Source organism: Nycticebus coucang, chromosome 18 (assembly GCF_027406575.1).
Source record: "Nycticebus coucang isolate mNycCou1 chromosome 18, mNycCou1.pri, whole genome shotgun sequence".
NCBI lineage: Eukaryota > Metazoa > Chordata > Mammalia > Primates > Lorisidae > Nycticebus > Nycticebus coucang.
The window spans coordinates 78,644,320-78,672,156 of NC_069797.1; the positions used below are offsets into that span (position 1 = coordinate 78,644,320).

The 27,837-nt window shown below is 58.5% G+C and overlaps 1 protein-coding gene and 1 long non-coding RNA gene across 13 annotated transcripts in view; one reads left to right on the forward strand and one right to left on the reverse strand.

The window, feature by feature from the left end:
• Positions 1-1,564: 1,564 nt before the first annotated feature.
• Positions 1,565-12,343, reverse strand: LOC128570896 (uncharacterized). Of its 8 annotated transcripts, none has more exons than XR_008375657.1 (6): positions 12,050-12,343; positions 9,332-10,642; positions 7,683-9,175; positions 4,382-7,238; positions 2,008-3,583; positions 1,565-1,688 (listed from the first exon to the last, which is right to left on the reverse strand). It is a non-coding gene; the product is annotated as an uncharacterized LOC128570896 (long non-coding RNA). The 8 variants fall into 8 exon arrangements; XR_008375660.1 differs by having other exon boundaries at positions 9,332-9,524; positions 12,050-12,341; XR_008375656.1 differs by having other exon boundaries at positions 9,332-9,524; positions 9,662-12,341.
• A 325-nt stretch (positions 12,344-12,668) lies between these two features.
• Positions 12,669-27,837, forward strand: part of BAIAP2 (BAR/IMD domain containing adaptor protein 2) — a 66,091-nt gene continuing 50,922 nt past the window's right edge. For 4 of the 5 annotated variants that reach the window (XR_008375662.1, XM_053570493.1, XM_053570494.1 and 1 more), the window contains exons 1-2: positions 12,695-12,849; positions 26,278-26,353. Coding sequence is in view for 4 of the 5 variants with exons in the window: in XM_053570493.1 (XP_053426468.1) it covers positions 12,796-12,849; positions 26,278-26,353 (130 nt within the window). In the remaining variant the exon portion in view is untranslated. Of the gene's footprint in view, positions 12,850-26,277; positions 26,354-27,837 lie in introns of all 5 variants that reach the window. The other variant, XM_053570490.1, reaches the window with a different exon arrangement.

Genomic DNA, 27,837 nt, shown 5'->3' on the forward strand with positions numbered 1-27,837 from the left:
AAAAAAAGAAAAGAAAGGAAAGAAGAGCATAATGGGTACATATATTGGGAAGGAGGAAATAAAACTGTCTCTACTTGTGGACAAATTGAGACACAGTAAATCTATCTACATAGAAAATCTCAAAGGAATCTACAGAAAATCTAGAACTAATTAGAAAGTTTAGCAAAGTCAAAGAATAGATCAATGTGCAAAATTAAGTATTTCCATTTAGTAGTGATGAACAACCACAAACCAAAATTAAAAATGTAAACTCGGGAAACAGGCTTCCAACTGGGATGGGGGGGATGTTTATGCAGATTGTCGCTCTCACTAAGAACTGGAAAACCAGACAAATATATAAAAATCATGTCTCTCCTGGTGTCAGAGAGCTGCAGAAGCAGCAAAGATTAAAGGGGCCAAGACTGCCAGAGGAGAGCCCCACGGAGAGACAACTGCATCTTGAGCAGCTATGCGGTGTCTGCTCACATTGGCTTTAACGAAGGGCTGGAGATCTGAGGAGTCATGATAGGAACAAAGACTTGATCGCAAGACTTGGAGAAGATTTGAATATTTGGTTCTGGCTCGGCACCTGTGGCTCAAGCGGCTAAGGCGCCAGCCACATACATCTGAGCTGGCGGGTTCAAATCCAGCCCAGGCCCGCCAAACAACAATGATGGCTGCAACCAAAAATAGCCAGGCGTTGTGGCAGGCACCTGTAGTCCCAGTTGCTTGGGAGGCAGAGGCAGGAGAATTGCTTGAGCCCAGGAGTTGGAGGTTACTGTGAGCTGTGATGCCATGGCACTCTACCCCAGATGACAACTTGAGGCTCTGTCTCAATAAAACAAAATAAAATGAGTATTTGGTGCTAAAGAGCTAGTGGGGCCAGGGCAGTGGGTGGTGGTGCCTGTAATCCCAGCACTTTGGGAGGCTGAGGCAGGAGGATTATTTGAGCCCAAGAGTTTGAGGTCGCCAGGGTAACAGCGACTCTGTCTCAATGAAAAAGAAAGCTAATGTGAGACTTATGGGAGGCAGAGCAGAGCTGTCCACATCTCTCAGTGCTGACAGACAAGGCCCCATAAAGGGCTGAGCTCCAGGGCTCCCTGCAGGCTCCTGTCTGGCCCCTAGAAACAGAAGCAGCCCAGAGGCAGACTGACTCAGTGCAGCCCTGTGGGGGCATCCTTTAGGCCAAGGACAAAGACCGGGTCCTTAGCACGGCCTACGTGCAATGGCTGCACACAGGTCCCCTCACTGACCTCCAGCCACTGGCCCAGCTGGGCAGTGACCAGGTAGCACAGAACCTCTGCCTCCCCAGAGTGGGACTAGAAGCTGAAGCCCCCCTTCCCTGTGGTGTTTCGGGGGGAGGGCATGACCTCAGCTCATGCCCAACTCAGCTCAGTCCCTGACTGGGGGAAGGTGGTTGGTCGGCCTCCTTGCAGAGGACAGGCTGGGCCCTGTGCTGGAACTCAGGAGGAGGTGTGAAACTTTTTCTTTCCTTAAAGAGCCAGGCAGTGAGAATGGCCTCTGTCTACTGAACTTTGCTGTTCTAGGGCAAAGGAACCACAAATGACATGTGAACACATGGGCGTGGCTGCATCACAATAAAACTTTATTTACGAGAACAAGCAGCTGGCCCATGGGCTGCAGTCTGCTGACCCCTGATGTGGTTGCTCCACCGTCTTCAATGACATCTGCATTCAGAGACCACAAGACTGAAAACCAAGGAAAAACACTCAGTGGAAACAGATAATACAGGTGATCTAAATGTTGAAAGTAGCAGATGAGAACTTTTTTTTTGGTAGTTTTTGGCCGGGGCTGGGTTTGAACCCACCACTTCCAGTATACAGGGCCGGCGCCCTACTCCTTTGAGCCACAGGCGCCTCCCAGCAGATAAGAACTTTGAAATATCTACAAGCATGGTTAGGCGCCTGTGGCTCAGCGGCAAGGGTGCCAGCCACATACACTGGAGGTGGCGGGTTCTAATCCAGCCCACACCTGCCAAACAACAATACAATTACAACCAAAACATACCTCGGCATTGAGGCGGGCGCGTATAGTCTCAGCTACTTGGGAGGCTGAGGCAAGAGAATCACTTAAACCCAAGGGTTTAAGGTTGCTGTGAGCTGTGACGCCATGGCACTCTACCAAGGGCGACACCACAGGGCTGCACTAAGCCACAGGTCAGATCTGCTCTTGGAAAGCCTTGCTGGGTGTGGAGCCTGGTTTGGATGAATGAGAGGGACTCGGAGGATCAAGTAAGGACTGTCCCCCAGCTCTGGCATGGAAGTGTCAGGTGGTGGCGCAGCAGACGCAGGTAGGTGAGAGAGATTTAGGAGTTCAGAGCTGATGAGAATCAGATGTGGGCTGGGCTAGGTTATCAGTCGGAGCAGGAAAGTGAAGGAAGTGGAATCAGAAAGGGCTCTAGGGCCCCAGCCTCATACGAGTGGGTACGCAGTGGGACCACGACCCCAGATGGGATCCAGCAGGGGCTGCGTCAGGCCTGTCATGAGCAGTTAGAGCCACAGATCTGGAGCTTGGCAAAGAGGTCTGGACAGAAGGGTAAGCTTGGGAGCCATCTGAGTCAGCCCAGGTGCAGCCACGGGGTCAGGGAGGGGTGCAGGGTCCCTAGGAGCCCAAGCACAGGGCAGGCTCACAGGCTTATCCCCAAGGGGGTGGGGGGACAGACGGTCGTCAGCAGATGTCCGTAGAGTGGGGGTTTAGTGGGGACGCCACTGGAGGAGGGAAGGACCTGATGTCCCTCCAAGGCCTGGGCTGCCTTTTCCTGAGAGTTGGCTGGAGCTGGGAGAGCCACAGTGTGGGGTGGCAGTGATGGTTGTCACTGGAAGGTCAGTGTGGCCATGTGTGGGGCCAGTGTGGGGCCTGCTGTCAGGTGGAACTTGCTGGGCCTGGGCCGGGCAGGCTCTGGAGGCCCTTTTCAGTATTCTCAAGTTCTCTCCAGCCTGCCTGGAGACCCAACCACCTACTGACATGTCAACAAATCCCATTTATGCTGGGGTCTCTCAGGCCCCCAACTGCCAGGCATAGTGAGCGCAGCTGCCTCCTACCAGGGAAGTATCCCAGCTTCCCCTGGCATGGCCTTGTGGCCTTGGGAAAGCCCTGTGTGTCCTGGGCCTCTGTTTCCCTCCTAGTGCCCCACCTGTCCTGTGGGTGATGGCTCAGTGGGAGTGTGCTGGCCACAGCCCCTCAGCCAGTCAGGGGCCCACACGGTGTACAGGTGGCATTCAGGGCATCCGGGCAGGCGAGGGACAACAGCTCTCTAACAACAGCCTGGCGGCAACAGCTCAGAGCCCTTCAGTCTTGAAGGCAGTCAAGAGCAGTTCCCTCGTGGATGTCAGTGTAGCTATTCTTGCCACCTCTGAAGGTCTGCCTGGGGGGAAGGTGCCCTGTGTAGCTGGGGGAGCCTCGGTTTTATCCAAAAACCTCCGAGGGAGACCCACTTCTGTGGTGGAGGTGAAGCCGAGACAGCAGGACCCTGGAAAGAGTCCTGAGCCCTCTGCAGACGGGAATCATGGGAAGGAGCCTCCACTGCTAGTCACCATGAAGGCGCAGATCCAGACCTCAAAGATGCCACTTCACACCACTGTGACTTAAAAACAAACAAACAAAAAAAAAACAAAAACCAACAAAGAAAGGGAAGAATAAACGCTGGTGAAATGTCGGATGCTGCTGGCGGGAGTGGAGAACGGCGCGGCCAGTGGGGACGGTGGGCGGCTCCTAAGAGAACAGAGGCGTAGACCAGCAATTCCCATCCGAGGTGTGTGCCCAGCGTCCACCAGCAGATGAATGCATAGGGATGCCACGCGTCCACCCTGGGGCTGTAGGTCGGCCACAGGAATGGAGCTCTGACACTCTCCACAGTGTGGAGGCACCTGGGCTGCCCGCTCAGTGCAGAAGCCACCCATGTGTGGCCCCAGTCACAGGGACAGAAGGCAGACGGTGGCTGCCTAGGGCTGGGAGTGGGACCTTGGGGAGTGATCGTGGAGTCTCCTTTCTGTGGGATGAAAATGTCTAGGAACTGGGGAGAAAGGCCACTGCACGTCATCCCACTATTTCCAATGATTAATTTTGTTATTTGACCTTTACCTCAATTAAAAAAAAAATCTCACAGACCCTCTGAAAACCCCACAGGAACAAGTTTTCCTGCACAGCTAAGCTTATCACCCTCACATGTACCCCTCGCCCCCCAGCAGGGCCACTCTGTGTGTCTGTGGTCACCATTTCACACATAGGGCTTCTCTCCAAGGACGAGGAACAGACTCTGGGAAGGTCTATGACTCTGCTTTGCCCAAGTCCGGCCTTGTCCTGCACACCCAGGCCATGTGTGCACCACCTGCCAGCCACCCAGCTTCAGGGACCACTGGAGCCCATCCCTGCTGCCACATACCTGCTCCCTGTGGCCTGTCCACCCTGGGCTTCCATGAAGCTCTGTGACACGGACCTACACCAGCCGCCATTGTCCAGGCTGTCCACCAGGTGGCAGTGAAGGTCACCTGGCCCTCCCTGGCATGTCAGGTGGGGGACCACTCTGCTGCGGGCCACTTCCCTGCAGAGCAAAGTGCATCACAGAAAACAAGCCCAAGCGTGAGGGCAAGTCACTTGCAGCCACAGGACTTTCCTAAAGCAAGTAACACCTTTCTGGGACCCTGCCCTGCTCAAAGCCACTTGGAAATCACCAACTCGACTTCCCTGAAAGCAGCATTGACACGCACCACACTGCACAACCGCCCCCACCAACAGTCCTGGGCACTGAGCTTTTCCCCTGGGACCTCTATAGGCCAGAGAATGAAGGACAATTGCAGCTGAATCCAACCTCTGAACACCATGCCCAGAGGCTGCACAAAGGACTTTGCTGGCTCCTGCAGCTGCAGAGAAATCTCAAAATCTGGGTGAGAATGAACAGCGGATTCCAGGGACCAAGCCGCCAAACCTCACTTTGCACAACCCTCATTCTGGAGGGCAGTGGAACAATGTCTGGTTGGCCTGGGGGTGAAATGTCACCAGAATCTGTATAGAGTATTATTTCTTCCTCCCACAGTGGAACATTCTTTACTTTTTTTTTTTTTTTTGGTTGCAGCCATCATGGTTGTTTGGCAGGCCCAGGCTGGATTCAAACCCGCCAGCTCAGGTATATGTGGCTGGTGCCTTAGCAGCTTGAACCACAGGCGCCGAGCCGGAACATTCTTTTCATCTGGACAGCTGGGAGACAGCTAGAGTTTTCCATGAGCTTCTATAAGACTTTTGTGTCTTCCAACTTTGTGAGAAGGGAAAGAAGAAAGGAACTTGCCAGATGAAACGATAATCTCAAGCCTAACAATCAAATAATTTTTCTCAAAATTGTGCTTTCTGGCCAAGTGTACAGTGAAGCCACCATGGCACATGCCCTGTGTCTCCAGGACAGGAAGGCTCTGGTCATAGTCTGCAGTGCTCTGTAGAAAGGGCTTGGCTCTCATCAGACCCATCCCTCATTCCCTCTGGTGCTAATTCGGCTGGAGACTGGTTTGGTTGGCATCGCCATGTCCATCCAGCCTTGGGCCAGCTGCTCCTGGCTGCTCCCACCTGCTCTGGGGCAGGCCTATGGCCTGAGGTCTGGCTGTGTTATGGCTTGGGCCTGGGGTGACACAGCTCCATCTCAGATCCTGCAATCCCCTCATTTCCCAGCCTCTGACCAGGGGCTCCAGGAGCCTCTAGTTGGGCAAACAGGCCCCTTTTTCCTGCAGGCACCTACCCCTCTCTTGCTCCCTGCCTGGCCCCGTCACCCTGTCCAGTTCTCCAAGATGCCCCTTCTATCAGAAAGAGCATGTTCCAGGTGAGCTGGCCAGGGCCTAAGGGAAGTTATATCTCAAAGGAAAGGGACCCTGTGTCTTGGCGTGCTCCCCCAACATTGTCATGGGACAGAGGGCGCCAGCTGCCCCGTGGTCTGACACCATACAAATAAACACTCAGAGGACAGGCCAGGGCCTCAGCACCACACTACCAGGTGGAAGGTCCCTTCTGGTCAGTCCCAAATAGAGAAGAAACAGCACATGGCTCTCGGGTAAGGTGAAGGAAGAGCCAGGGGCAGGGGTGTGCAAGCACCCAGCATGTAACGCTGCCTCCCAGCATGTATCGCTGCCTCCCCTGACCTGGCCTCTGTCCCACCTCTGGGTGGCATGCCTGGACCACCTAAGAGAGGCCCAAGAACCTTCTCAAGTTCAACAGCTGGTACTGAGGCAGGAAGTGCTTCCTCCAGGTGCCTGTGTTCTCACGGGGACACATGGCTGACCTTCCTGGTGTCTGTCACACAGCATGGACAGTGGGGCAGACATCTGGTTGGCCTGGGGGGTGAAATGTCACACTTGCCCTTCTGTCTGTATCCCAAGTGGGGTCTGATGACCGGCTGTCTCACAGGGACAGGTGGGCTGACCCTCCCGGTGTCTGCCATACAGCGTGAACAGTGGGGCTCTCTGCCTTCACACCTTGCCCTTCCGTCTGCATCCCGAGTGGGGTCTAAGGACCTGTGGCAAGAAGAAAAAGTCAGATTTCAGGGCTGAAGTCGACATTTCAAAATCTGGCTTTAAATAAACACGGAATAAAAAAGAGAGAGAGTAGAGCCTCTAGCAGCTGAAATTAGAAGCAGCCAAGCCGGGCGGGGAAGCCATCTGCGGTGCGGCTGGGAGACGCGGGCTTCTCCCTGGCAGCCTGAGACGTGCTCCCTGCAGGTCGGGCTGTGCCACCTCCCGCCTGAGAGGACTTGCAGGAACAGGCTCAGCTCTCGCTTCCCAGGTGTCCTCTAATGTCAGATCCCTCCAGGCCCATCCAAAAACACCTTTCAGCTCCCTCTCAGGCATCCCGTCATGTAAGAGGCTGAACGATAAGAAAACACCCTCGGGGCTGAGTGAAAAGTAACTGTACTGATGAGAAGCAGAGAGCAGGGTGGTCACCCAAACCCCCAGTGCCCAGGGAGGGCCCAGGTGAGGAATGTGGGTGTCCTGCCTGTGGCACTGGGAGTCCTCACCTGTAACACAGGCTGTGTCTTCCTGCACACCAGCTCACGGCTGCCCGATCCCACCTCCCTGGCTCTAGATGAGTGGCCAGCATTGCCCACTGCCTACTACCTCTGACTCCGGCCCTCCCTGCCTCACCTGGGCCAGGTATGGGGTACCCGGGAGGACTGTCACCTGCCCCAGCTATTTAAATCTGCATTGTCGTTGATGTATTCTAATAAGCAAGTGGGTGACCGAGCTGGCAGACGCAGGATGACGCTGGAATATAATAAGAGGGGGAGAAACACCCGAGTGAAACTTTGAGACTTGCTCGCGCCCCTGCACCCGCCCCCATGCTGCCTCCCACGGGCACCTGGAGTCACGCCACGGTGCGCCGGATTATATAAGGGGCCGTTGCTGGGGAACCTCCTGCCACCCACCCTGCGGCAGGGCAGCCCAGCAGCGAGGCCACACCTTCCTAGCCCCTGCACGCTCAGGCCCTCCTGGCCAGGTCAGTAGAAACACTGTGGAACTTTCTAGGCCATAGCACTACATGGGCTGAGGCTGGACCTATGCAGCTTGGTCAGGAGTGGGCCCTGAGAGGCGACACCCAGGCATCCCCCTGCGTGGGGCAGGCCTGGTCTGAGACAGACCCCCCCTCCTTGCTGACCTCCTCCCCAGGCCAGCCTATCCACCCTGGTAAGAAGGGAACATCACGGTCACCTGGGGCCTGGAAACATGGCCCAGAAGATAGCCTCTTAACTACGCCAGGTTGAGGGCACATGGATCTGAGGCAGCCTGGGGAGGCTGGTGAGGGCCACGACTGGCGACGGCTGGGTGGTCTCATGGCACACTGGGCCAGTGCAGCCGCAGGCCAGGCCCACACACCTGCCCCTGGGTCCCAGGTGCTCTCTGTGACCAGCAGCACCTGGTGACTGAGACAAGTGCTCCATCGGTGACCCCATAGTGGACAGAGGGGACCCAGGGCAAGGACCAGATCAGGGTAAGGCACAAGTACCTCCAGACCCCCATTAAGCCCAAGTGGAGGCTTATGCCAGGATCACTGCCCACCCCCATAATAAGCTGAATTCCAGAGCGGTTGTAGTTTACACAGGAATTTCCGACACCAGTCTCCCGTGTTGACGTGTTATTGCCGTTGCATTTGTTGTTAAGGGGCCAGCGTTGCTGCCTTAACTACAGTCCATGCTGTGTGCCCTTCAGTGTCCCCTGAAGTCCTCTTTCTGTCCCAGGATCCCACAGGACAGTGATTCCTCTCATTTCCTTGGGCTCCTCTTGGCTGAGACAGTTGCTCTGACTTTCTTGGTGTTAAGACCTTGGCAGTTTGGGGGCACGTTGTCTAGGTGATTCATAGACTGTGCCCTGCTGAGGTTCGCCCAATGTCTCTCTCACAAGAGGGGGATTATGGGTTTTCAGGAGGTCACCGAGGTGGGGTGCGCTTCTCGGCAAATTCCATCAGGGGTCCATGCTGCCCATGTGGCCCCCACTGGTGGTGCTGCATGGTCACCTGCCTGGGGCAGGTCAGCTTCTCCACACTGTGCTCTCAAGAAGGGAGTCGCTGCATGCAGCCAGCAGAAGGGGCAGGGTCAGCCCGGTCCCTGGGGATCAGCCTCCAGAGTGACTTTGTAGGTAGCACATGGACCCTCTTTAGAGATGTCCTGTCTAATCAATAACCATCCCAACAATTTCTAAGACTCACTGAGGGCCGGCCACGTGCTGGGGCGGTTCCTGGAGCTCTTCACTCTGCTTTATGCCTCCACCTTGTCTGCCAGCCACACTGCATCCTCCGCTCCCAGGGGCCTCCCAGAGGCTGCAGAGCCTGCCCAGGAGCAGAGCCCTCCCCAAGCCCACACCGGGCTTGTCAGCATCAAAGCTCACTCTAGGCAGAGCCATAGTGGTCTCCTGCCTGCAGGGACAGGACTCTGGCTGTAGTGCTTTCCTGCTGATGACATGGGGAAGAACGCAGGGCCGACCACCCCATCCAGGAAGTGGGAGAACCGCACTCTGGACACATTGTGGGCAGTTTTACCAAGTGACCCGGGCCCAGGTTCAGTGGCTCGCAGCACCTGTGGTGGCAGGGAGAAGCAGGGGGTAAGGATGGAAGGGGGAGGAGAAAGGAAGCTGCCTGACGGGGCTCCAGCACCTTCCTAGGTCTCCTGCTCTGGAACTTTCTGGTTACTGATTATAAGAGCTTTAATCTAGGAGTGAAAGAGGGAGAGAAGCCCTGATTGGGTGGATCCTTCTCTTAGAGAGAAGGCGAAGCTGCCAAGCAGGAGAGTGGCAGGGAGGGTGGGGGGGGAGCAAGCTCCCCAGATGGCACAGAATGTCCCCTGACCTTGGATGCAGGCACTCACTCAGGCAAGGCTCGGGCAAAGCTGGGTCAGGCAGGTCAGGAAGATGGTGACGGAGGTGAAGACAGCGCAAGCTCTGCGGGGTGGACACCTCAGAAAGGCTCCTTCTGTTTAGCAGAAACTCACAAACCCCGCTCTTGCCTTGCCAGTAGAACAGCTTGCTTGAGAAGCAAAGGCTGTCATCCTGTAATTAAATCTGAGACCCCCCCCATGTGACGTTGCGATGAAGCTGCTTACATAACGTAACTAAAAATAAGCTGATGAAGGCGGGCACACTTATGCTCCCGCTTCCAGCCCTTTCCTCCCGAGCTGCCCATCCCGGTGCTGGCTGACCTGGGGTCAGCACTGGCAGCTCAGAGGAGCCAGATTCTTGATCTGAAGTCACTCTTGCCTCTGTGCCAGCTTGTGTGCACAAGCACCAGGTGCTCCAGTCCGGAGCCGGAATGCTGGGGACCTCCACAGCTACGGTCCTCCCCGGTCCCACATGTGTCCGGGTGAGGGTGGACAATCGCAAGTGAGAAGGAAAACTTGCAGCATGAGGAAACCACCTGCCTCCTCTCTCAGTGTTTCTCCTGGAGCTGTTCATTTACAGAAACCTCCTCCCAACCCCCACCTCAGAACCTGGATTTGTGAGACTCGCGACACCCCACCCCTGGTCTGAGCTGAAGACAGCAGGTCTGGAGGTTAGGATGGCCTTGGCCAGCTGGTAATGTCACTTTTGCTATTCCTTCCAGGTTTCAAAAGGTGAGGTTTCTCCACCTTCACACCTGCTTCCTCTTGCCTGCTGTGGAGAGGCTGGGTGTGATCCCAAGTCCAGGCCATACTTTCCAGCCACATGGCCAAACCTTCAGGAAAGTAATCAGATTTCACAGCTGCCCAAATATATTCTCAGAGTCACAGGGAGAAGGAACGAGGGGGATTTGTAAAGGGCTTTGAATGTCTCCAAAACAGAAAGGTGTCCTGGCAAGAGTGCCTCCTAGCACCGTCTTGAGCTGCCAACAGGCTGCTCTTGCATACCCAGCCCAACGGCCAGCCTGTCCACTCTCAGACTGGAGTTCTTACTCTTGGCACTTGGCCCCCACTCAGACACCTGCACCATGTAAAGGGGCTTCTGGACAAGCCAGAAAAGCCTCAGGGGACACGGGCAAAGTCCAGCCTGGGGCCAGGACCTCCTTCCACAGACAGAGGCACATTCTCGGTGCAGACCTCCCTGGAGGCTGGTGGTAGAGCACAGGTGCCAGGGAGGGCATGATAGGTGTCCTTGTCTTCCATTCCCAGGTACGAGGACCTGGCTGTGCTTGGTTGGCTCTGTACCTGCAGACAGCCACACACACTTCCTTGGTGCTAAGTCTCCCACCATTTGCACCTGCAGGAGCAGTCTCTTCTGTTCCAGCTGCCAGGCCCAGGGAATGAAATCACTGAGCTGCTGGCCTACCTGGAAAGCAGGCTGGACTCTGAGTTGGTCCCTCTCCTGTCTCGTGGCTGATGGGAGCAAGTCCAGGGGAAAAACCCTCCCTCTACTGTGTTCTCTTGCCCACCTCCATCTGTCACCCTGGTCCCAGCACTCAACTCTCCTTCAGGCCAACCAGGTTTGCTTCAGCCCCCAGCCTACCTGGTCAGTCCTAGGGCAGTGTAAGGTGGGTGGGGTGGAGCATGCACTGTTCCAGGGGAAAGGGAGTAAGGGGCCAGAAGGATGCCACTGACTCAAGCCTGATTTGTTAGGGCCAGTCTGGGCTGGTTTTCTGTTATCCCAACCAAAAGAATCCCAGAAACTAAATACCCAGGATCTGCCTAAAACACTGGCCAGGTGCAGGCAGGAGGCTAAGACAGAGGAGGGGCACAGGGCTGAATCCCGCACTTGCTGCCTCTCTTCTCACCCATGCAGAGCAGTGCTGTGTGTTCAGGCCTGGCCAGGCCCTGGCCATCTGCCCGGGGGTCTGGCATGTCTTGCCTATCTGTCTCCTGGGTGCTTGTACTTGTCAAAGGAATGAATGAGTGAGTGATTTTCCAAGGATGGGATGCCGAGGAGAATGTCAGGTTTAATTAAAGGGAAACACTCAGATCTGCTGGTTTATGAAGTAAAGCAAATAATTCCTCTATGTTAGTCTAATTTATGTAAATATTTCCCCAAGAGGACTGTCCTGGGAACCCAGTTTGCCACCTTGGTCAGCTCCCTGAGGAGACCCTCCTTAAACACAGAGGCAACTCCAACTCAACCCTCCCTCTGCAAAGTCCCCTCCCCAGCGTCTGCCATCCCACAGGGACCTCCAGGGCTCTCTTCTCCTACCTCCCTAGACTCTTCTTTCCTTAGAGGCTCTCCCTCCACAAGCACACTGACCTCATGAGGGTCCTCTCCCTCCCTCCGGGTCCCCCAAATCCCTCTCCCAGTCCTTCTGGCAGGATCCTCTCCCCAGACCCCATTTGCTTCTCTCCAGATCCTCCTCCCCAGGGTCCTTCCTGCCCCAGGGTCCTCTTCCTCAAACCCTTCTCCCCCAGAGTCCTCTCCTCTCCAGGATCCCAGCTCAAGCACCACCCACTAGCTGCAGGGTCCTTGCGCAGAGTCCACGCCGCCACACGGTCCTGCCTCCGGATCCTCTCTTAGAGTGCTCCCCAAGTCTTCCGCCTCCGGCGTCCAGGGCCCGGCTCTCTACAGGGTCTACTCCCCCACGTCCTCCATCCCAGAGGGCTGGCGGGGGGTCGCCGCCTGCCTGGCGGACTCACCTGAGACGGTGCGAGGTCGCACCGGCTGCTCCCGCGCCGAGCCCTCGGCTCTTGCCACCAAAGCCGGCCAATGTCGCCCGGCGTCCGAGAGCCTCGATCCTTCCACTCCGCAACCCTCCCTTCCCCGCCCGGACACTAACTCCCCGCAGCGCTAGCCCCGGCCCGACCCGCCGCCCTGCAGAGCCACTTCGCGAAGTGCCGCCTCCACGCGCACTCGCCGCGGCGCCCCCCGCGCTTCTCCCCCCTCCTTCTGCTCCGGCTTCCTGCGCCACCCCGCCTCCGCCTCCCCGCCCCCAGCCCGGCTGTCGCCCGGGCCCCCTTCAGGCTGCTCCCGGGGCCCCAGCCCGCGCCGTGCCTCCGCCTCCTCCCTGGGATCGACGCTGTAGCCGGCCAATCGCTGCCTGCAACCAGTCATCAGGCCCCGCCTCCGCTCCCGCCCCCTCCTCCGTCTCTGAAACCCGCCAATGGGAAGGGCGGTGCGGGGGCGGGGCCTGGCGGTTGCCTAGCACCAGCTGGGCGGGGCGGGGGCGGGCGGCCGGGGGCGGTGATCCGGGCGCGGCGGGGGCGGGGCCCGGAGGCGGGGCCTGTGGCGGGGCGGGGGTTGTAGCGACAATAAAACGGCAGCCGCCGGGCGCCGCGCTCTGTAGTCCCGGTCTGCGCGCCTTTCCGCCTTGTTGCTGCCGTCGTCGCCGCCGCCGCCGTCCGCGCCCCCGCTCTGGTCTGTGGTGCAGCCGGGACCTAGGACCATGTCGCTGTCGCGCTCGGAGGAGATGCACCGGCTCACGGAAAATGTCTACAAGGTGAGCTCCCAGCGCCCAGCTGAATCGGCTCCGGGTGCGCCGCCCGCGCGCTAGGGCCCCGACTAGGGCGGCGGGGGGCCGGGAGGTTGGGGCCCTCGCGGGTCTGACCAGCGCGGTCGCCGGGACCGCGAGGTGCGGACTTGGTAAGCGCGGCGCAGGCGGGTCACACAGGTGGCCTCCCCCGCCTGGAACCCCTCAGCCCGCCGCCGCCCGCGCCGCCTCCAACCCTGGCCCCCGTGGGCGCCCCCTGCCCCGACGGTCCTACTCGGCCCTCGCGCGCCTCTCCGTGCGCCCGCCTTGGCGTCGGGGGACCACGAGCCGCGCGCCCGGGCCGGGGGCCCTGGGGCCGGGGCCGGAGTGAGCGGGGGCGGCGGGGCGGCGGCGTCCCGCGCCGCGTGGGGGCTGCACCCAGGCCCGGGCCCGCCGCCCTCGTCCCGGCTCGGCGCGATGGCTCCGTGGGTCCGCTCGAGGCGCGGTTCCCCGAGCCTCTGGCCACCTCCTTCTCAGCAGGCCTTTCCTTTCGGAACTCCTGCCCGGGCGGTAGCGGTGGCCGTGGCCCCAGGTGGGAGGTCGGCGCGGGCAGGTTGGATGGGTGGACAGATAATCCATCATCTTATGTAACCGCGGAGGGAAGACTAATTGTGTAGGAGGCTGACGCGCCTGCCTTAGCTTCTGATATGTGTTAAGAGTCGCGTTCACATCCTCATCCGTGAAATGACAGTTTCACGTCTGAGAGCTGCGGGCCGCTGGGAGCCTCCTCTGGCGCCCCCTCCTCGGGTACATACTGGCAGGGCCCTGCCTTCCTGTGTCTCTAGCGTCCGTCCGTTCTCAGACCCCCACCCCCAACGCCGCAGATCCGGCTCCCCGATGGCACCAGGCCCCTGCAGCTCCTTAAAGCAACCCGTGCCAGGGTGGTCCTGGGCGGTCCTCATGCAAAGATGTGCTTTATTTCAAAAACGTGTCTAGGCAGGGCGACTGGAATAGTTGGTATTTACGTGACAGTTGCTGGTGCTTTTAAGTGGGATTGCAGCCGGCTTGAAGAGCAACAGTTTCTAATTGTATTAGACAAGGTGGCTGTGCCTTCTTAGCCCATGGTCTGTGAAACCCTCTTAACTAGCTCAGCCTCCCGACAGCCAGATGGAGGCTTCTGGGGTGGCCTTTTTGGTTCCAGCTGGAGTCCAGGGGCAGACTGTGCTTTAATAAAGGTTTTTAAGTTGCAGGTATGCTGGTTGGGAAGAATTTTAGGGCAGTTGGCATCGAATGCATCAGTTTTGAAGCCGTTAGAGCAGCTGGTAAACAGGGTTCAAAGAAGGACTCAACCAGCACAGGGCAGTGATAGCCTCTAGGGCTTCTGTGTCTGGCCCCGTAGTGTGTGTGGCATATATTTCTGGTCGCCTTGCTCTGTCAAGGGAGGGAGGTTTATTAAATTATTCATAATTAGTTCCATTATGACTTGCTCATTATGGCAGGGGGTGGAAGGGAAGTGCTGGACGTGGTCTTTTCTTTCTGTTTCTCCTGATTCCACACTGAAACTCATCAACAGGAACTTTCAGGGTGGGAATTTTGAGGGGTACATGGAGTGGTTTTGCTCTGGGGAATTCCACGATGGTCTTAACAAAACTCTCGCAACCAGGTGTCCTCCTATAGTTACAGCTCAACAGCTGTATGGAGCTGTTATTTATCCAGAGGTCTGAAGCAGAATTTTTCAGCGGAAGGGTGGCAGGGAGATTGTTGGCATCAGAGGGTTGGGGAGGGTCAGCCCCTCAGGAGGCAGATGGGCAGGTTCTGTGTCTGGTGTCAGTTGTCCGGTGAGCTTTGAGTGAAGGTGAGGCAGTGAAGGGCGCAGTGTTGCAGGCTGGACACAGACAGGCTGTGGGTGTCTGAAGGGCTCCCCCACCCCACCCCACACGCTCCTGCCCTGGCAACAGGCTTGCGCTGCCACTGTGTGGCCAGCAGACTTGTCTGTGCTGTTGCTGCCACCGGGCCTGCTGCTGAGTCGTTGAGTCCTGGTGCTCTGTTACCTTTCTGTGCTTCGTCACTAGGGAGCTCCAGGTGCCTGGGCAGTGCCAATACAGGTTGGACAGCTTCCGCTCGTCAGCCAGACAGAAACCCAGCCCACGTAGAGGCACAAGAGACAGCGGAGCCACTGGTGTGTAGATCTGGGCCGGGCCGGCCCGTGTGGGCAGCATTGTGCCCTGTCTTCCCCTGGGATGGGGCTGACTCTGTCACCCTTTGGTTCCTGTGCCCATGTGGGCAGCTGGCAGGAGGCCTAGCTGTGCCTCTTGGAGTGGCTGGGCTGTGGCCTGCTTGGTATCACCCTGCCATGCAGCTGGACTGTTTGGTTAGGCCCCTGCATGGCCTCACTGCAGTTCTGAGTGGTGTTTGCCTTGGCAAAGGAGGACACTAGTCCTTACTGACTAAAAGTGCGAGAATAGAACGTACGGTTTTGATTTTCCTCTCTGGGAGAATCTGTAACGCAGACTTTGACCTCTTTCCTGGTGGCTCAGTTCCCTTGGGAGCTGTGTCCTCGGGGAATTTCATGGAAGGTGAGGGGAGAGGAGTAGAATGGCTTCCTGAAGTCTGCTGAGGTCACACTCTAGAGTGCTTGAGGGGCACAGGCTGTGCTGGCCCCTGTAGGAGAGGAGAGAATGAGGCGAGAAGGCCCCTTCCTCCACCTAGACCAGGCCTGGTGCTTGGTCGGTGCAGCCCTGGGTGATGGCCTGGACAGGAACAGAGAACTGGAGGGGGGATCTGCTGCCCCCCACGTGACTGAATGCACTGTTTGGAATTAAGGCAGCACAAGACTGTAGACCTGTCCCTCCACGGGGCCTTTGGCTGTGGTTCCTGGTGGTGTTTTTCTCTTGGTCTTGTATCCCAGGAGAAGCCCTGGCTCCCAGGTAACCTATGACCCAGCCTGACCTAAGGCTGAGAGAAGGTGAGCGGGCAGACTAGGGAGGAGCAGGTCCTGTTGTCCTGTTAAAGCCTTGGGCCAAACCATTCACAGTGCTGTGGCCACTGGGCCTTGGGCAGGTTGGTCACCAGAGCCCGCCAGATCATGCTCCTCACCCGCAGTTGTGGTGGGGAGCCAGTGCTGCCACTGCCTGCAAGGGAGCAGGTGCCACAGGGTCCCTGGAGCTGAGAGCCAGTGGTTTGCCACCTCTGCTATGATTGGTGGGCTGGCACCAGGCGGTAGGTGTCGAGTACTGTGTGGAAGGGAGCCTGGCCCATTCCTCCACCACATGCACCTGCCTCTCCCCGTGGGTGTCTTGGAGACCTGCGGGAAGCACGGGTCCTCCACATACCCTGCCACTGACCTCAGGCCACCTTGATCTTCAGAGCAGCTGAGCATTGACCTGGTACCATTGACTGCCATCAGAAACCTGGTGTCTGGGATGGACAGAGCTCAGAGGCCCCCCATTTGGAGATGACAAAGTGGCATCTCTGACAGACCTCCAGAGCTGTCTGCCTGCAGGGCAGGAGACAGGGCTTCAGCTTTGCAGTGCCATGCCCAGCTCTGTGTGTACGAGAGCGCACGTGTGTGTATGTGTGTGCACTCGTATACACAGTGCTTCATAACTCCAGGCACACCCCATGGGTACCGTCTTCCCGTATGACAGCTGGGTCCTCACTGCTCCTTTCCTCCCTCTAGAAGTCTTGTTAACCTGTGCTGCCAAGCTGTTCCCTCCCCAGTGTTTCAGCAGACCTCATCTCCTGGGGCAGTACAGATCCGTTCCCCTTTGTAGAGAAGCCGGGGCAGCAAAGGACAGTTTCTCTGTCATGCTGGCTTCTGAGCTGACCAGCTTCTGTAGGCCTCGGCTCTCCTGTTGGCTCCTGGGCACCTGGTGCCCAGCTTGTGGTTGTGTGTGGTCAGGGTTTGTTGATGGACGTAACTGAGCAGTTCCAGGGGTGTGGAGATGAGGCGAGGTTGGGAGGCTGCCTAATCTGTATCCACTGGCCTGGTGGGTCCTGTCTGGAGCATGTTTCCTTTGTTGGCCACATCAGCTTGCTCATAGGACTGACCTAGTGGACTTGAGGTTCAAGGTCAAAATGAAGGCCAGTGCTACTCAGCTTTCATAGCCACAGTTAGAGGGGAGGGGCAGACGCTAGCTGCTGCTGGGAGCTGTGTTCTTGTTGCTACCTTGTTTTGGACTGAAACTTCCAAAGGTCCTGGCCCCAAGGGCAACACCAGTTGAGCTGGCCAGGATGGGCAGTCCTGTTGGGGAGGACTGGTGTGTGGCCTGGCAGAAGGGCCGAGGTGCGGCTCCCCTTTTCCCCCAGTTAGCAGATCACTGAGAGGGTTACTGTGGGAGCAGTGGATGGTGAGCAGGGCTGGCCCTCTGTGCTTGCCCCCGCCCAGCCTCAAGTGGCCCTGAGCCTGCTGCCCTGGGCTGGCGTTGCCCGTGGTCATTACTGCTGGGGGCAGCCTGCTATCCTCTTGCCATGACTGCAGATGCACCCAGCCAGGGTCTGCTCTGCGTTGTCCTGGCTTCCCATCTGAGTGTTTTTCTTGACACCTCAGGATGGAGAATTGTCCCCCCACTGCAGAGCACCCATGCAGGGTGGCTGTCAGCCTCCCCCATTGCAGACCATGCTGGGACCGGCTGTCGACGCCCGAAGTAATTACAGGCAGCATGGACGGAGCTGGCACCTTCCTCCAACCTACTCTCACTGCCCCGGGCTGTGATTCATTCCCGTCCTGACTGCCTGTGCAGCTGTGAGGTGGCTTGGGCCTCACCCAGAGGTGCCTAGGTGCCTGCAGACCCTTGAGCGGTTGGCCTGGGTGTGTCCCTTAAGTGGGGATGTTCTTTTCTCCCCACTTGGTGTGCCCCTAGCACCTAGGGTTGGTAGTATAGGCCTGTTTGGCTATATGACCATGGGGACTTGGTCTGTCCTGCTCACTGATGTATCCCCAGGACCTATGTTCAGCCTGTGACAATGACCGGTGAGTACTTGGAATGAATGAATTTGGTTTCTGGATTCTGGAGAGTTCATGTGTGAACTGCTGTCCCCCCTTTGCCAAGCATCTGCTCTCTTTAGCTGTCTGCTCCCAGGGCAGTGGCTCCCAAAGGGTCCCTGGAGGTGGTGGCGGGCTCCAAGCGATGGAACCCCTCTTTCCCAAGGCTCATGGGTGGGCAGATGCTGAAGACGTGGCCCTGGCATGGAACTGACCCAGGCAGCCTGCAGTATGGGCAGGAATTGGCTTGCCCTACTGTGTCTGGGGGCCTCTCAGAGCTGGTTCCGTGCCAGGGGGACCAGAAGGCCCAGGGGACTGTGGAGGCTCTGGGGAGGTGAGGGCTTGTCACTAAGCGTCACCCAGCAGGGAGGCCAGGCATCAGTCCTTCCTGGGGCCCTTCCTGCTGCAGTGACACCCACTGCAGGTCTGGAGCCAGCTGTGCCTTGAAAGATCCTTTCTGGCCCTTGGGCTGCCTGGTCTGTCTGTGGCTCTGCTGTGTGACCTTGACTGAGTCTCATGGGCAGTGGACACACCAGGCCTGCCCAGGGCCCAGCGGAGCTGGTCTTGGTCTTCTTTGTCAAGACAAGACTCCCAAGGGTGCTGAGTGTGAGGTGATCTGCACGTGGTGCCTTGGAGCCCACAGGTCTCCAGTCACAAGACCAGGTGAGATGCCGAGGACAGCTGGAGGGAAGGGGCTACTGTCACAGGGGTGCTTCTCCCGCTCCCTCTGCTTTGAGCTCACCAGAGCGGTTCTTTCAGGCCTGTTTAGACAGCACATTGGGAGGGTTTTTCGGAAACTTCTTTCACATTCAGAGTCTGGCTTCTGAGCGGAGTTTCAGCTCCGGCTGTCAGCTGGGTGCCACCAGCACACGTCCCTGAGCCATGGTGGGTGTCGTGGATGGGACATCTCCAGGATTTTCCTTTGAGCCCTTTCAGTGCCATTTTTGTTATCGTATTTTCCTGATGAGCAGGTTTTCACCCCATAGCCAGGCCTCCTGTTTCTCCTTCAGATGGTCCTTCTACGGCCTGCAGGCTGGGACGTCCAAGTGTGCCCCTGCCTGGTTGTGCTGGGGGCACAGGCATCGGGGGACTGTGTGGAGGCTGCGTGCGTGTCCTGCCTGCTGCTGGTGATGGGAGGGGAGACAGAGATTGCAGGATGCGCCAGGGCAGCACGGGTATCTGTGCCACCAAGAAACCCACAGGCTGATGACAGTGGAGTGGGAGGAGGTGGCCCCGTGGGGCTAGGATCGCAACCAGAGAATGTGGTCAGATGGACCCTGCCAAGAGCAAGCAGAGGGGTCTTGCTGCTTCCTGGCATGGCTTGTAAGCCAGGGGTGCCTGTGGGGGCCAGTTGTGCAATTTCTGTCGTGGGCGGCTGTCCCACCCTTGCCATGGGAGGCCCATCCTCGGGCGGTCCAGGGATAGTGGTACATGGGCCTTGGCCTATCCTGGAGTCCAGGGCTATGGCAGCCCCATGCTGGGGACAGAGAACCCTGGCTGCACTGAGGCCAGCAACAGAATGACAGGAGTTCCAGCCCCACTGGGAGGTGGCTGTGAAGTCGGGGTACTGGGTCTTGGGTACGGGGTTGCACCCCAGCCCCACTGGGAGGTGTCCGTGAAGTCGGGGTACTGGGGCTTGGGTACGGGGTTGCACTCTAGCCCCACTGGGAGGTGTCTGTGAAGTCGGGGTACTGGGGCTTGGGTACGGGGTTGCACTCCACTCCATGTTGGTGGCGAACGTCGGTGGTGAGCAGCCGTCTGGGGCGGCCATGACGACGTTTGTCCTCTCATTTGCACCGGGCACCATGCCCAGAGCTCTGCGTGCACAACCTCACTATCCTGATGCTTGCTTGGGGGGGAGGGGGCCTGGGTGCCCCTGCTTCTTGGGGCACCTTGCGAGGTGCAGCAGTCTGTCCCTGCTCGTCAGCTGTGTGTGGCAGAGCTGGAATATGAGCCAGACCTACACTGGGACCCCAGGGCTGTGGCTTTGCGATGTGCTGTGTTCATCCGTCTGTCCAGGAGCCCCGAGGATTTCAGGCAGGTTTCGTAGCTTTCACGCCGATTTTCTCATTAGTAACTCAGTGAGGTGGTAGAATGTTTCCTGGCATGTAGGGTACTGGGCAAGTGGTGGCTGTGATGGTCAGTGTGGGACAGAGGGCAGTGTGGGGAGCAGGAGGCCCCGCCGCAGCCACTCCCTGCTGTCTGCTCTCCTGGGCACCAGGGCCTCTTGTCCTGTTTGTGGCCACAGCCTCTTGGGCTAGCACATCTTGCTGCCTGGCCTGGGTCAGCCTCAGGAGGACCCGTTCCTGAGCATGCTGAGCTGTCTACCCCTGTGTGTCTGCAGCAACACTGGCCTTAAGTCTAGCCCAGAGGCTCAGGCGGAGCAGGGTGGTCGGGAGCCTTGTGTGTTCTCACAGCACAGGAGCCAGACCTGGTTCTGTCACCAGCAGTAACGGGACAGCTAGTGCCAGTGCCTCCCCACAAGAGTGGGCTGACGTGGTATCCTAGCATATAAACAGCAGCTCTTACCCTCCCAGTCCTGGAGGCCGGGAGTCTGAGGTCGGGGTCTGAGCACAGTGGTTTCTCCGAGGCCTCTCTCCTTGGTTTGTGTGCTGTCTTGTCCCTGCGTCCTCCCTTAGTCATCTCTTCGTGTCTGTTTGGGACCCCCTTCCCCCATAAAAACATATGGGACTGGGGCCCACCCGTGTGGCTTCCTTTTTAGCTCAGTAAAGGCCTTTTCTCTAAGTACAATCACACCCCAAGGTACTGGGGTGAGGACCTCAATGTATAATACGTTTTGGGAGCAGTTCCCTCCATGGCAAGCGTTGGGGGGTCACCTCGGGTGCTGGCTGTTTTCAGGCCAATTGTATTTCAAGCACTTGATAGTTTTTCTCTCTCTGACCTCAGTCAAGTCGCAGCCCTTAGCTGTGGCAACAGGATGACCTGGGGGCACGCAGGTTTCACTGTCCGGTAGTCAGTTGGGAGCGCCCAGCGTGGTGCGAGGCGCAAGCAGCGACTTAAGTGTACCCGGCTGCCCTCTGAGGCTGAGCAGTTGTAAGTTCCGTGCCCCAGGCCAGGCTGGCTGGACATCGTCTGCTGGCGGCTGTGTCTCCACTGCCTTTGGGAGGGCAGGATATGCCTTTGGACAGGAAGGAAGTGGCCAGGCTGTTTGGTCCCGTTCAGACCCTGCTGCTCTGTGGCTGGGGGGGCCTCTCCCCACGGGACTGATAGTATGGCCAGCTTCTCCAGCATGCTGGACTCAGGCTCCTGTGTGTAAGGCCCACGAGGTCTCAGACTTGGGGTGCCTGAGCCTTATAGACCCCAGGATAAAGCTGGGGTGTGAATGCTGCTGTGACCCCGAAAGGGGAGTGGGACCCTGGGGACTTTGGGGTCCTGTGGTCCAGATACGTGGGCCTCCATGACCCTTCTACCATGGGGAGGGCAGACAGGCCAGGCTCCAGTGGCCAGATCTTTGTCTTTTGTCCTGAGCATTTCCAGCTGTGAGCTGGCTGTGGCCGGTCCCTCTTCCAGGCTTCTGGGCACTCTGTCAGTGGAGCTGGTACGTGTGAGAAAGAGTCCTGTGGCCTCTGGTCCCATCCTGGAGGCCACCCTGATCCCTTCTATCACATCTGGGTGCCACCCAAAGACACGAGAGTCACCGTGTTAGGGTATTGGCGGCTTTCTTGGGGAGCTGCCAGGGGTTTGGGACATCATGGAAGCCCCTGGTCTCTTCTCTAGCTCCCCGAAGGCCACCCCCCCATGTCACATGGCCCCACCCAGGAACCTGGTTCATGCAGGCTACCCTGAGGCTGCCCTCTGGTATCCTGGAGACCCCTGACCAGCTGCTCTCGGTTGGGGCTGCAGCCCCCTGGTTCTGGAGCTGTCTGGGCTCCTCTCTGACCTCCATGGAAAGTACCTTCTGCTGATGTCTGGGCTGTTGCAAAGCCCTCGGGGACTGGCCTGCCCGGCCTCCAGTGCACTCTGGGGCCTGTATCCTGACTGGAGGTGGTCAGGCTGAGGCTGGGAGTGCCCAGGGATCCGCACTGTGGCCTTCTTCCCTGGGCTGTGGTGCTCCTGCTGCAGCCCACTGGCCACGAAGGCTGTGAGGAGCTGAGTTCTGCTGGGTTTGTTCCTTTTTCTCTCAGGAGCCTGTACTGAAGGCTCCTGTACCCTTAACATACCCATCTTCACCGCATGGGCCATTTCCTTCTGGAAGCTTCCATATGTCCACTCATTTTTTAAATCATATACTTTTTCTCTGACTCTAGCCAAGTGAGATACTATAAGGGGTCTATAAGGCTCAAGATTCTGCCTCCCCAGGCAGCCCTCCCAGCATTCACTGGGCCCTAGAATTCCCCCAGGGCACATGTCCCAGCTTTTAGAGGGCCACAGAACCCGCCCAGGCTCCCTTCCCACTCCCACGCCTCCTCTTCTGGTACCACAAGCTGGACCCTCAGGCAGGCTCTGAGCTCGTCAGTGCTGGGGGTTAGCATTTGCGGCCCTTGTGCCCCCATGAGGACTGAGTGTGCAGGCTCTGGGAGGTCCTCCAGGAGGACACCCACTGCAGGGCCTTTCTGGCGGCTCCCTGGGGACTCACTGTGGCCCTGGGGCTCCTCCGCATCTCATGGGCCCTTCCCTGGGAGCCTGGCACCCTGGGCAGGTCCTGCCAGGGGAGCCCAGACCAATGTGTTGGATGATACATGGTGCTGTCTGTGTGCGCAGCGCTTGTGCCTGGGCAGTGGCTATATGGTGGGCTTCGGAGGCCCCTGCGTCTGCCACCTCAAAGCTGATGCCTGCTCCTCCTGCTGAGTTGAGAAAGCAGGAGGTGGAGGCAGCTGGAGCTGGTGTCTCCAGTGACCAGTCCCTGGGTGATGGCCCACAGGGGAGGAACACGGGGCAGGAGCATGTCACCTCGTTACTTTCCTTTCTGATACTGCTGCAACACGGCTCCCCCAAGGGCTTGTTGGGGACAACATTGGGGCCAGTATGCATAGGGGGTCGAGTTTGGTTGAATGGCCGGCCCGGAATTGATGCCAGGACTCTGGGCTCCACCGGGCACTAATGGGTGGGCTTTTGCCACTCCCTCTCCAGGCCACCGGGGGAGTCCCAGGTCATCACATTCTCTGTTCCTCTGAGTTTTGAGTGGAGAGAATGCTTCAGCCAGGCCTCATGTGCACCTTGTGCCGTGTGTGGGGCATAGGCAGACGTGCCCCCTTCCCTCCCCTTTGCTGCGGGGACTGGAGGGGAAATGGGGTTATCACTTCCCCTGTCAGCAGGGAGACTTTGTTTTTTGTTTGTGGCAACCTTGTGGGGAGGTGCTGGGGAGAGGCATCCCCAGGTGTGACAGCTGAGGGGCACAGAGGTCCAAGCAGGCAGACTTGGGCGGGAGAGCAGGGCCCTAGGTGCAGCTCCTGCTGTGAAGACAAGGACCGCTGACCCTTCCTTCCCCAGACAGGAGAGGGACAGCCTGGCAGACCTGGTTGCAGTCAAAATGGTTGGTTAACCCCTTTCTGGCTGTCCTGTGACAGCCGCTGGTCCAGCTGGCAGGTGCAGGCCTCCCATTCACCCTATTGTGGCAGAGGCCTGGAGTCCACAGGGCTCCAGCTGGGAATGTCCAGCTTTGAGAGTGTCCCTGCAGGAGGGCACCGTGCCTGACACACCAGCTTCACTGAGCAGGCACCCCCGCCCCTCCTGTGGGGGGAGCGCCCCAGTGTGTCCGGGAGCCCCCATAGGCAGGCACCCAGCACAGGTATCCCCAGAAGAGGCGAGAGGATGTGCCAGTGCTGCACCTGGTCCTTGGTTCATGAAGGCTCCCCAGGGAGTAAACCCCAAGACACAGTGTGTGACGGCTTGGTTCCAGTAGTTGTTGGCTTCTACTTGCATAGCACAGCTAGAGCTTGAAGGAAGTGTGGTCATTGCTCATGGTGTGGGACTTCTCTGTCCAGGCCAGGGGCATGGCCACAGGCTTGAGGACAACACGGGGCAGCCCGGGGCATCCTCGGCTGGGCTTCAGAGCCCTGTGCCTGGGTGGCCCCCATGCAGGGTTGAAGGTCACTTCGCTCTGAGCGTGCCTTCCATCCCTGCGTGCCCTCCTGTTCGCTTCCCCACCCATAGCACCTGCCCCGGGATGTCTGGGTGTGGGAGCTCAGCCGCCCCCAGCCAAGAGTCTGAAAACAAAGCACTGGTTTCCTGACATGGGCTCAGGAGGGCTGACTTGGTATTCTTCCCTGGAGGGCCTGGGCCTGCTACCACAGGCTCCCATGACCCTTCACAGGGCCCCAGGCCAGAGTCCCCCAGTGGGCTGTCCTGTGGGGCAGGAGGGTGAGGCTGAGTTTGGGCCTGTCTTGTTTTTTTTCCTGGGATCTGTGTGGTCCACTGATCAGAACAGCATCTGCATGAACTCTGGGGTGGTGGGATGAATTCAGGGGCTCAAAGAAGCCCCCAGCAGAGGAGGATTCCCCCACTAGAGGGTAGGCCATTGGGCCACCAGGCTCCCTCCTGTGGTTCCCTGGAGAGGGTGTAATACAGAAGAGGTTGGGCAACATTCACTATCAGTGCCCAAGGCAGGGCGCCACAGAAGGCTCGCTCCTCTGACACAGGGTGCCAGGTGTTTGGATGAGAGCTGGAAGAAGGACTTGGCCCTTCCTCCAGGGAAGGAGGGCACCTGTCCCTCCGAATGCCAGCTAAATAGCATTTGTGCCTCTGCCCTACCTTTGGGCTGAGACCGGCTGTGCCCGGGGGCCTGGCTGGTGCTCCTTTGTTCCTGCGTGTGAGCTCAGCTGCTGTGCTGCGGAAGTGAGAGGTCAGGTCCATGTATCATGCAGAAGGTGTGGCCTTGGGTGGCTCCCGACCTGTTTGCTCCTGTCACTCAGGATGTTAACGGAGCTCCAAGGGTGGGTCTTGGGTTAATCCTCCTCCTGCTCCTACGGGTGGTGGTCTTGGAGCCGAGCGCAGCTCTCAGGAGTGGGGGGCTGGCTCTTCCACCTGCCCTCTGCAGTGTCTTCAAACCTGTCACACACATCGGGAACATGTTTGTCACAGCTCAGTACACAGGCACACAAATGTTTGTGCCCACATGTGCACCGGAGTGCACACACAAAAAACACAGCTGTGCACACACCCAGAATGCCACGTCGGGCCATGCCTGCCCTCACCTGGCTGCCATCTGCTTCTGTCTTGTTGTAACACATGGGCTGGAAGCACCTCCCACCCCCGGCGACTGCCATTCTCATCCTGACTGTCACTGTGGCAGGGCTGCAAGGCTCACCTGGCCCATAACTCCCAGGCTGAGTCTCCCACTTGGAATTGTCCTGGACGTGAGGTCCCGTGTGTCCTGCCACCTGAGTGGCATCTCTGCCCAGATCTCAGAGCTCCTGGGCTTACCTCATCAGATGCCTGCGTCCATGGCCTGGTGTTCATCCTGCACAGCCACCGTGTCCCCAGTCCCAGACTGGAGGCCAGTGTGGTGCCCTCTGGCTTCCCATAGCCTCCTGGCAGGTCCCCTAGGGTATGTCTCATCTACTCTGTGCAGCCAGGGGGATCGTTAAACATGGTCCCTGGCACCATCCTGCCCTGTTGCTGTATCCATGCTCCAGCTCATGGCTCTGCTGTCCCCACAGTGCCTGCCTTCCATCTGGGAGGGCCCTGTCCTTGGGGTGGGCAGATGGAACCAGGTCCCACAATGGTAAGGGGCTTTCTCATCCCTAAGCTGTCCTGCAGGGCGGGCAGAGTGGTGGGGCCCCTGAGTCTCCTCCCATGCTGGGGAGAATCAGGCTCATGTGGTACCCAAGTCCGGAAGACTGGGCTGCAACAGGCCCCTTTCAGCCCCTCGGGGTCCTGGCTGCTGGGTGGCTGTTGACAGGCAGTGTGTGTTATGCCGGCAGAATTCTCGTCTGGCTGTTTGTGTGCGCCTGTTTGTATGCCTTGTAATTAAAACATTTATTTGGCCTTCACAGTGAAATCTAATTTCTTGAGTCTGAGAGCTGCTGGTATTGGCACGGAGACGCCAGTCCATCGGGCAAACAGACCGGGGCCCGTGGGATTATTCATAGCCGGGTGTTTGCAAATCAGGCCCAGCGCCCACTAATCAGAGCTGAGGCTTGGTAATTGGTGTGTTGGGTTAGGATTTTAGTGGGAGGGGGCCCCTGGCACTGCTGAGTGATTGTGTGTGGCCGGCAGGGGACCCTTTGGGGCTGACTCAGCCTGCCAGTGGGTAGCAGCACCTTGGCAGTGAGTGTGAGTGCCGTGTGCGTGCCCGCGCGGCTGTGCAAGCACTCTGCAGATGAGTCCGTGCGCTCCGTCCTTTATCCTCATCGTACAGACAGGGAAGTGGGCTTAGAAGGGCGGCCATGGGGCATGGGTGGTTTGACCTCAGGGTCTGCAGCCTTGGGCCTGGGGGATGATGCCACATGGGTTTTCTGCAGTGGCCTCTGGGCGGCCCATGCCAGTAACACCTGTGTCTCTGCTCCCTGCAGACCATCATGGAGCAGTTTAACCCCAGCCTGCGGAACTTCATCGCCATGGGGAAGAACTACGAGAAAGCCCTAGCAGGTAGGGCTGGTGGTCTCGGGCCCAGGGGGGAGCCACCCGTGCTGGGCGCCAGTCCTGGCTCAGCGGCTGGACCTTGGCGCGGCCCCGTGGGGCCTGAGCAGAAGGAGGCCTTCTGTTCCAGAAACAGAACCCAAGAGAGGTGCTGAGTGCAGGTGCAGCCTGTGAGCTCTAAGCCTGTCTCCACTGTCACAGGGACAGCACACCCCTGGCTGTGCGGCCCGTCCTACCCTGTGGCTGTGGTGACACGCTCAGTACCTAGAGACAAGGTGTGGGGAGTGTGTGGAAGCTGTGGGGTCCTTGGTACCTACTCTGGCTTTGGTGGCTCCTGAGGAACAAGCGCCCTGTGGTTCCTGCTCCAAGACAGCCAGGGAGAGGGCACAGGGGGTCTGGTGGCCACAGGGTTCCACCTGTGTGCTCACAGTCTTGAGACCCCCTCCACCCCTGCTTGCCCAGTTCAAGAAAGGACCTTGGGGCTGACCATCAGGGCTATGGTTGGGGATCTGCTATTGGTGGACACTGACCCTGCCCTCCTATGACCTTGACCGCGTCTGGCTGGGCAGGGTGTTGGGCTGTCCCTCCAACGGCAGTGGCATTATAGGCAGAGCCCATCCCCAACACCCCAGGGAGGAAATTGCCATCCGCAGTGTGTGCCCCTCTCAGCCAGCACAGCTACAGGGTAACCTGACGTCCATGTGTGGGTCTGTTGTCTGATATGGAGATCAGACTTTGTTGGGTGGGGCCCAGGTTGGAGGTGGCAAGGAAGGGTGGGAGTTGGTTAGCCCTTGGCACCTCCACCAGCCTGGCCCCATTGTCCCTGGGGAGCAAAGTATCCCGACTGGGCATCTGGCAGGAGGGCTGTCCCAGGCCAGGTCTCCAGGCAGGGCTGCCTGCCATGTCCAGTGAAGAACAGAGGGTCCTCCTGCTACAGAGAGGGCCTCCGCCAGGCAGTCCTACCAGGCAGCCTCCTGTGCCCTGGTCTGTTCTTCTAAGGGCTTCTGGGGCAGGGCTGGCCCTGCAGTAGGGGTGGCTGTGGGCCCCTGCATAGACTGTGTTCATCACTAGCTGTGGCAGAGAGCAGCCCACCCTTCTGGGAGTGTGGGGGACCATATTTCTCTGTCCCTGGCCTGGCCAGCAGCTCTGGGTGAGCTGGTGTTTCCTCATGGGGAGCGCCCAGGGCTGTGCCTGCCTGCAGCGCCCATAGCAGGGGTTCGGCAGCAGGGTCCCAGGGACCACTGCTGTCTCTTTCCCCACCCACCAGGCCACTAGTAATACAGCCCCCAGGGTCCTAGCACAGGAAGCTCACTGGCTCATGGGGACAGTTCTCTCCCATCAGAATTGCCTTAAGGGGTGAACCAGCATGTGGGTTTCTAAGGACAACCCAGACCCCCAGGCTGCAGTGGATACCTTGTCCCCACCCAGGGCAGGAGTGCCTTGGTGTGGCGGTAGGAGTTGGCAGAGTCCTGGGAGGGCTGTCCTAGCAGAGG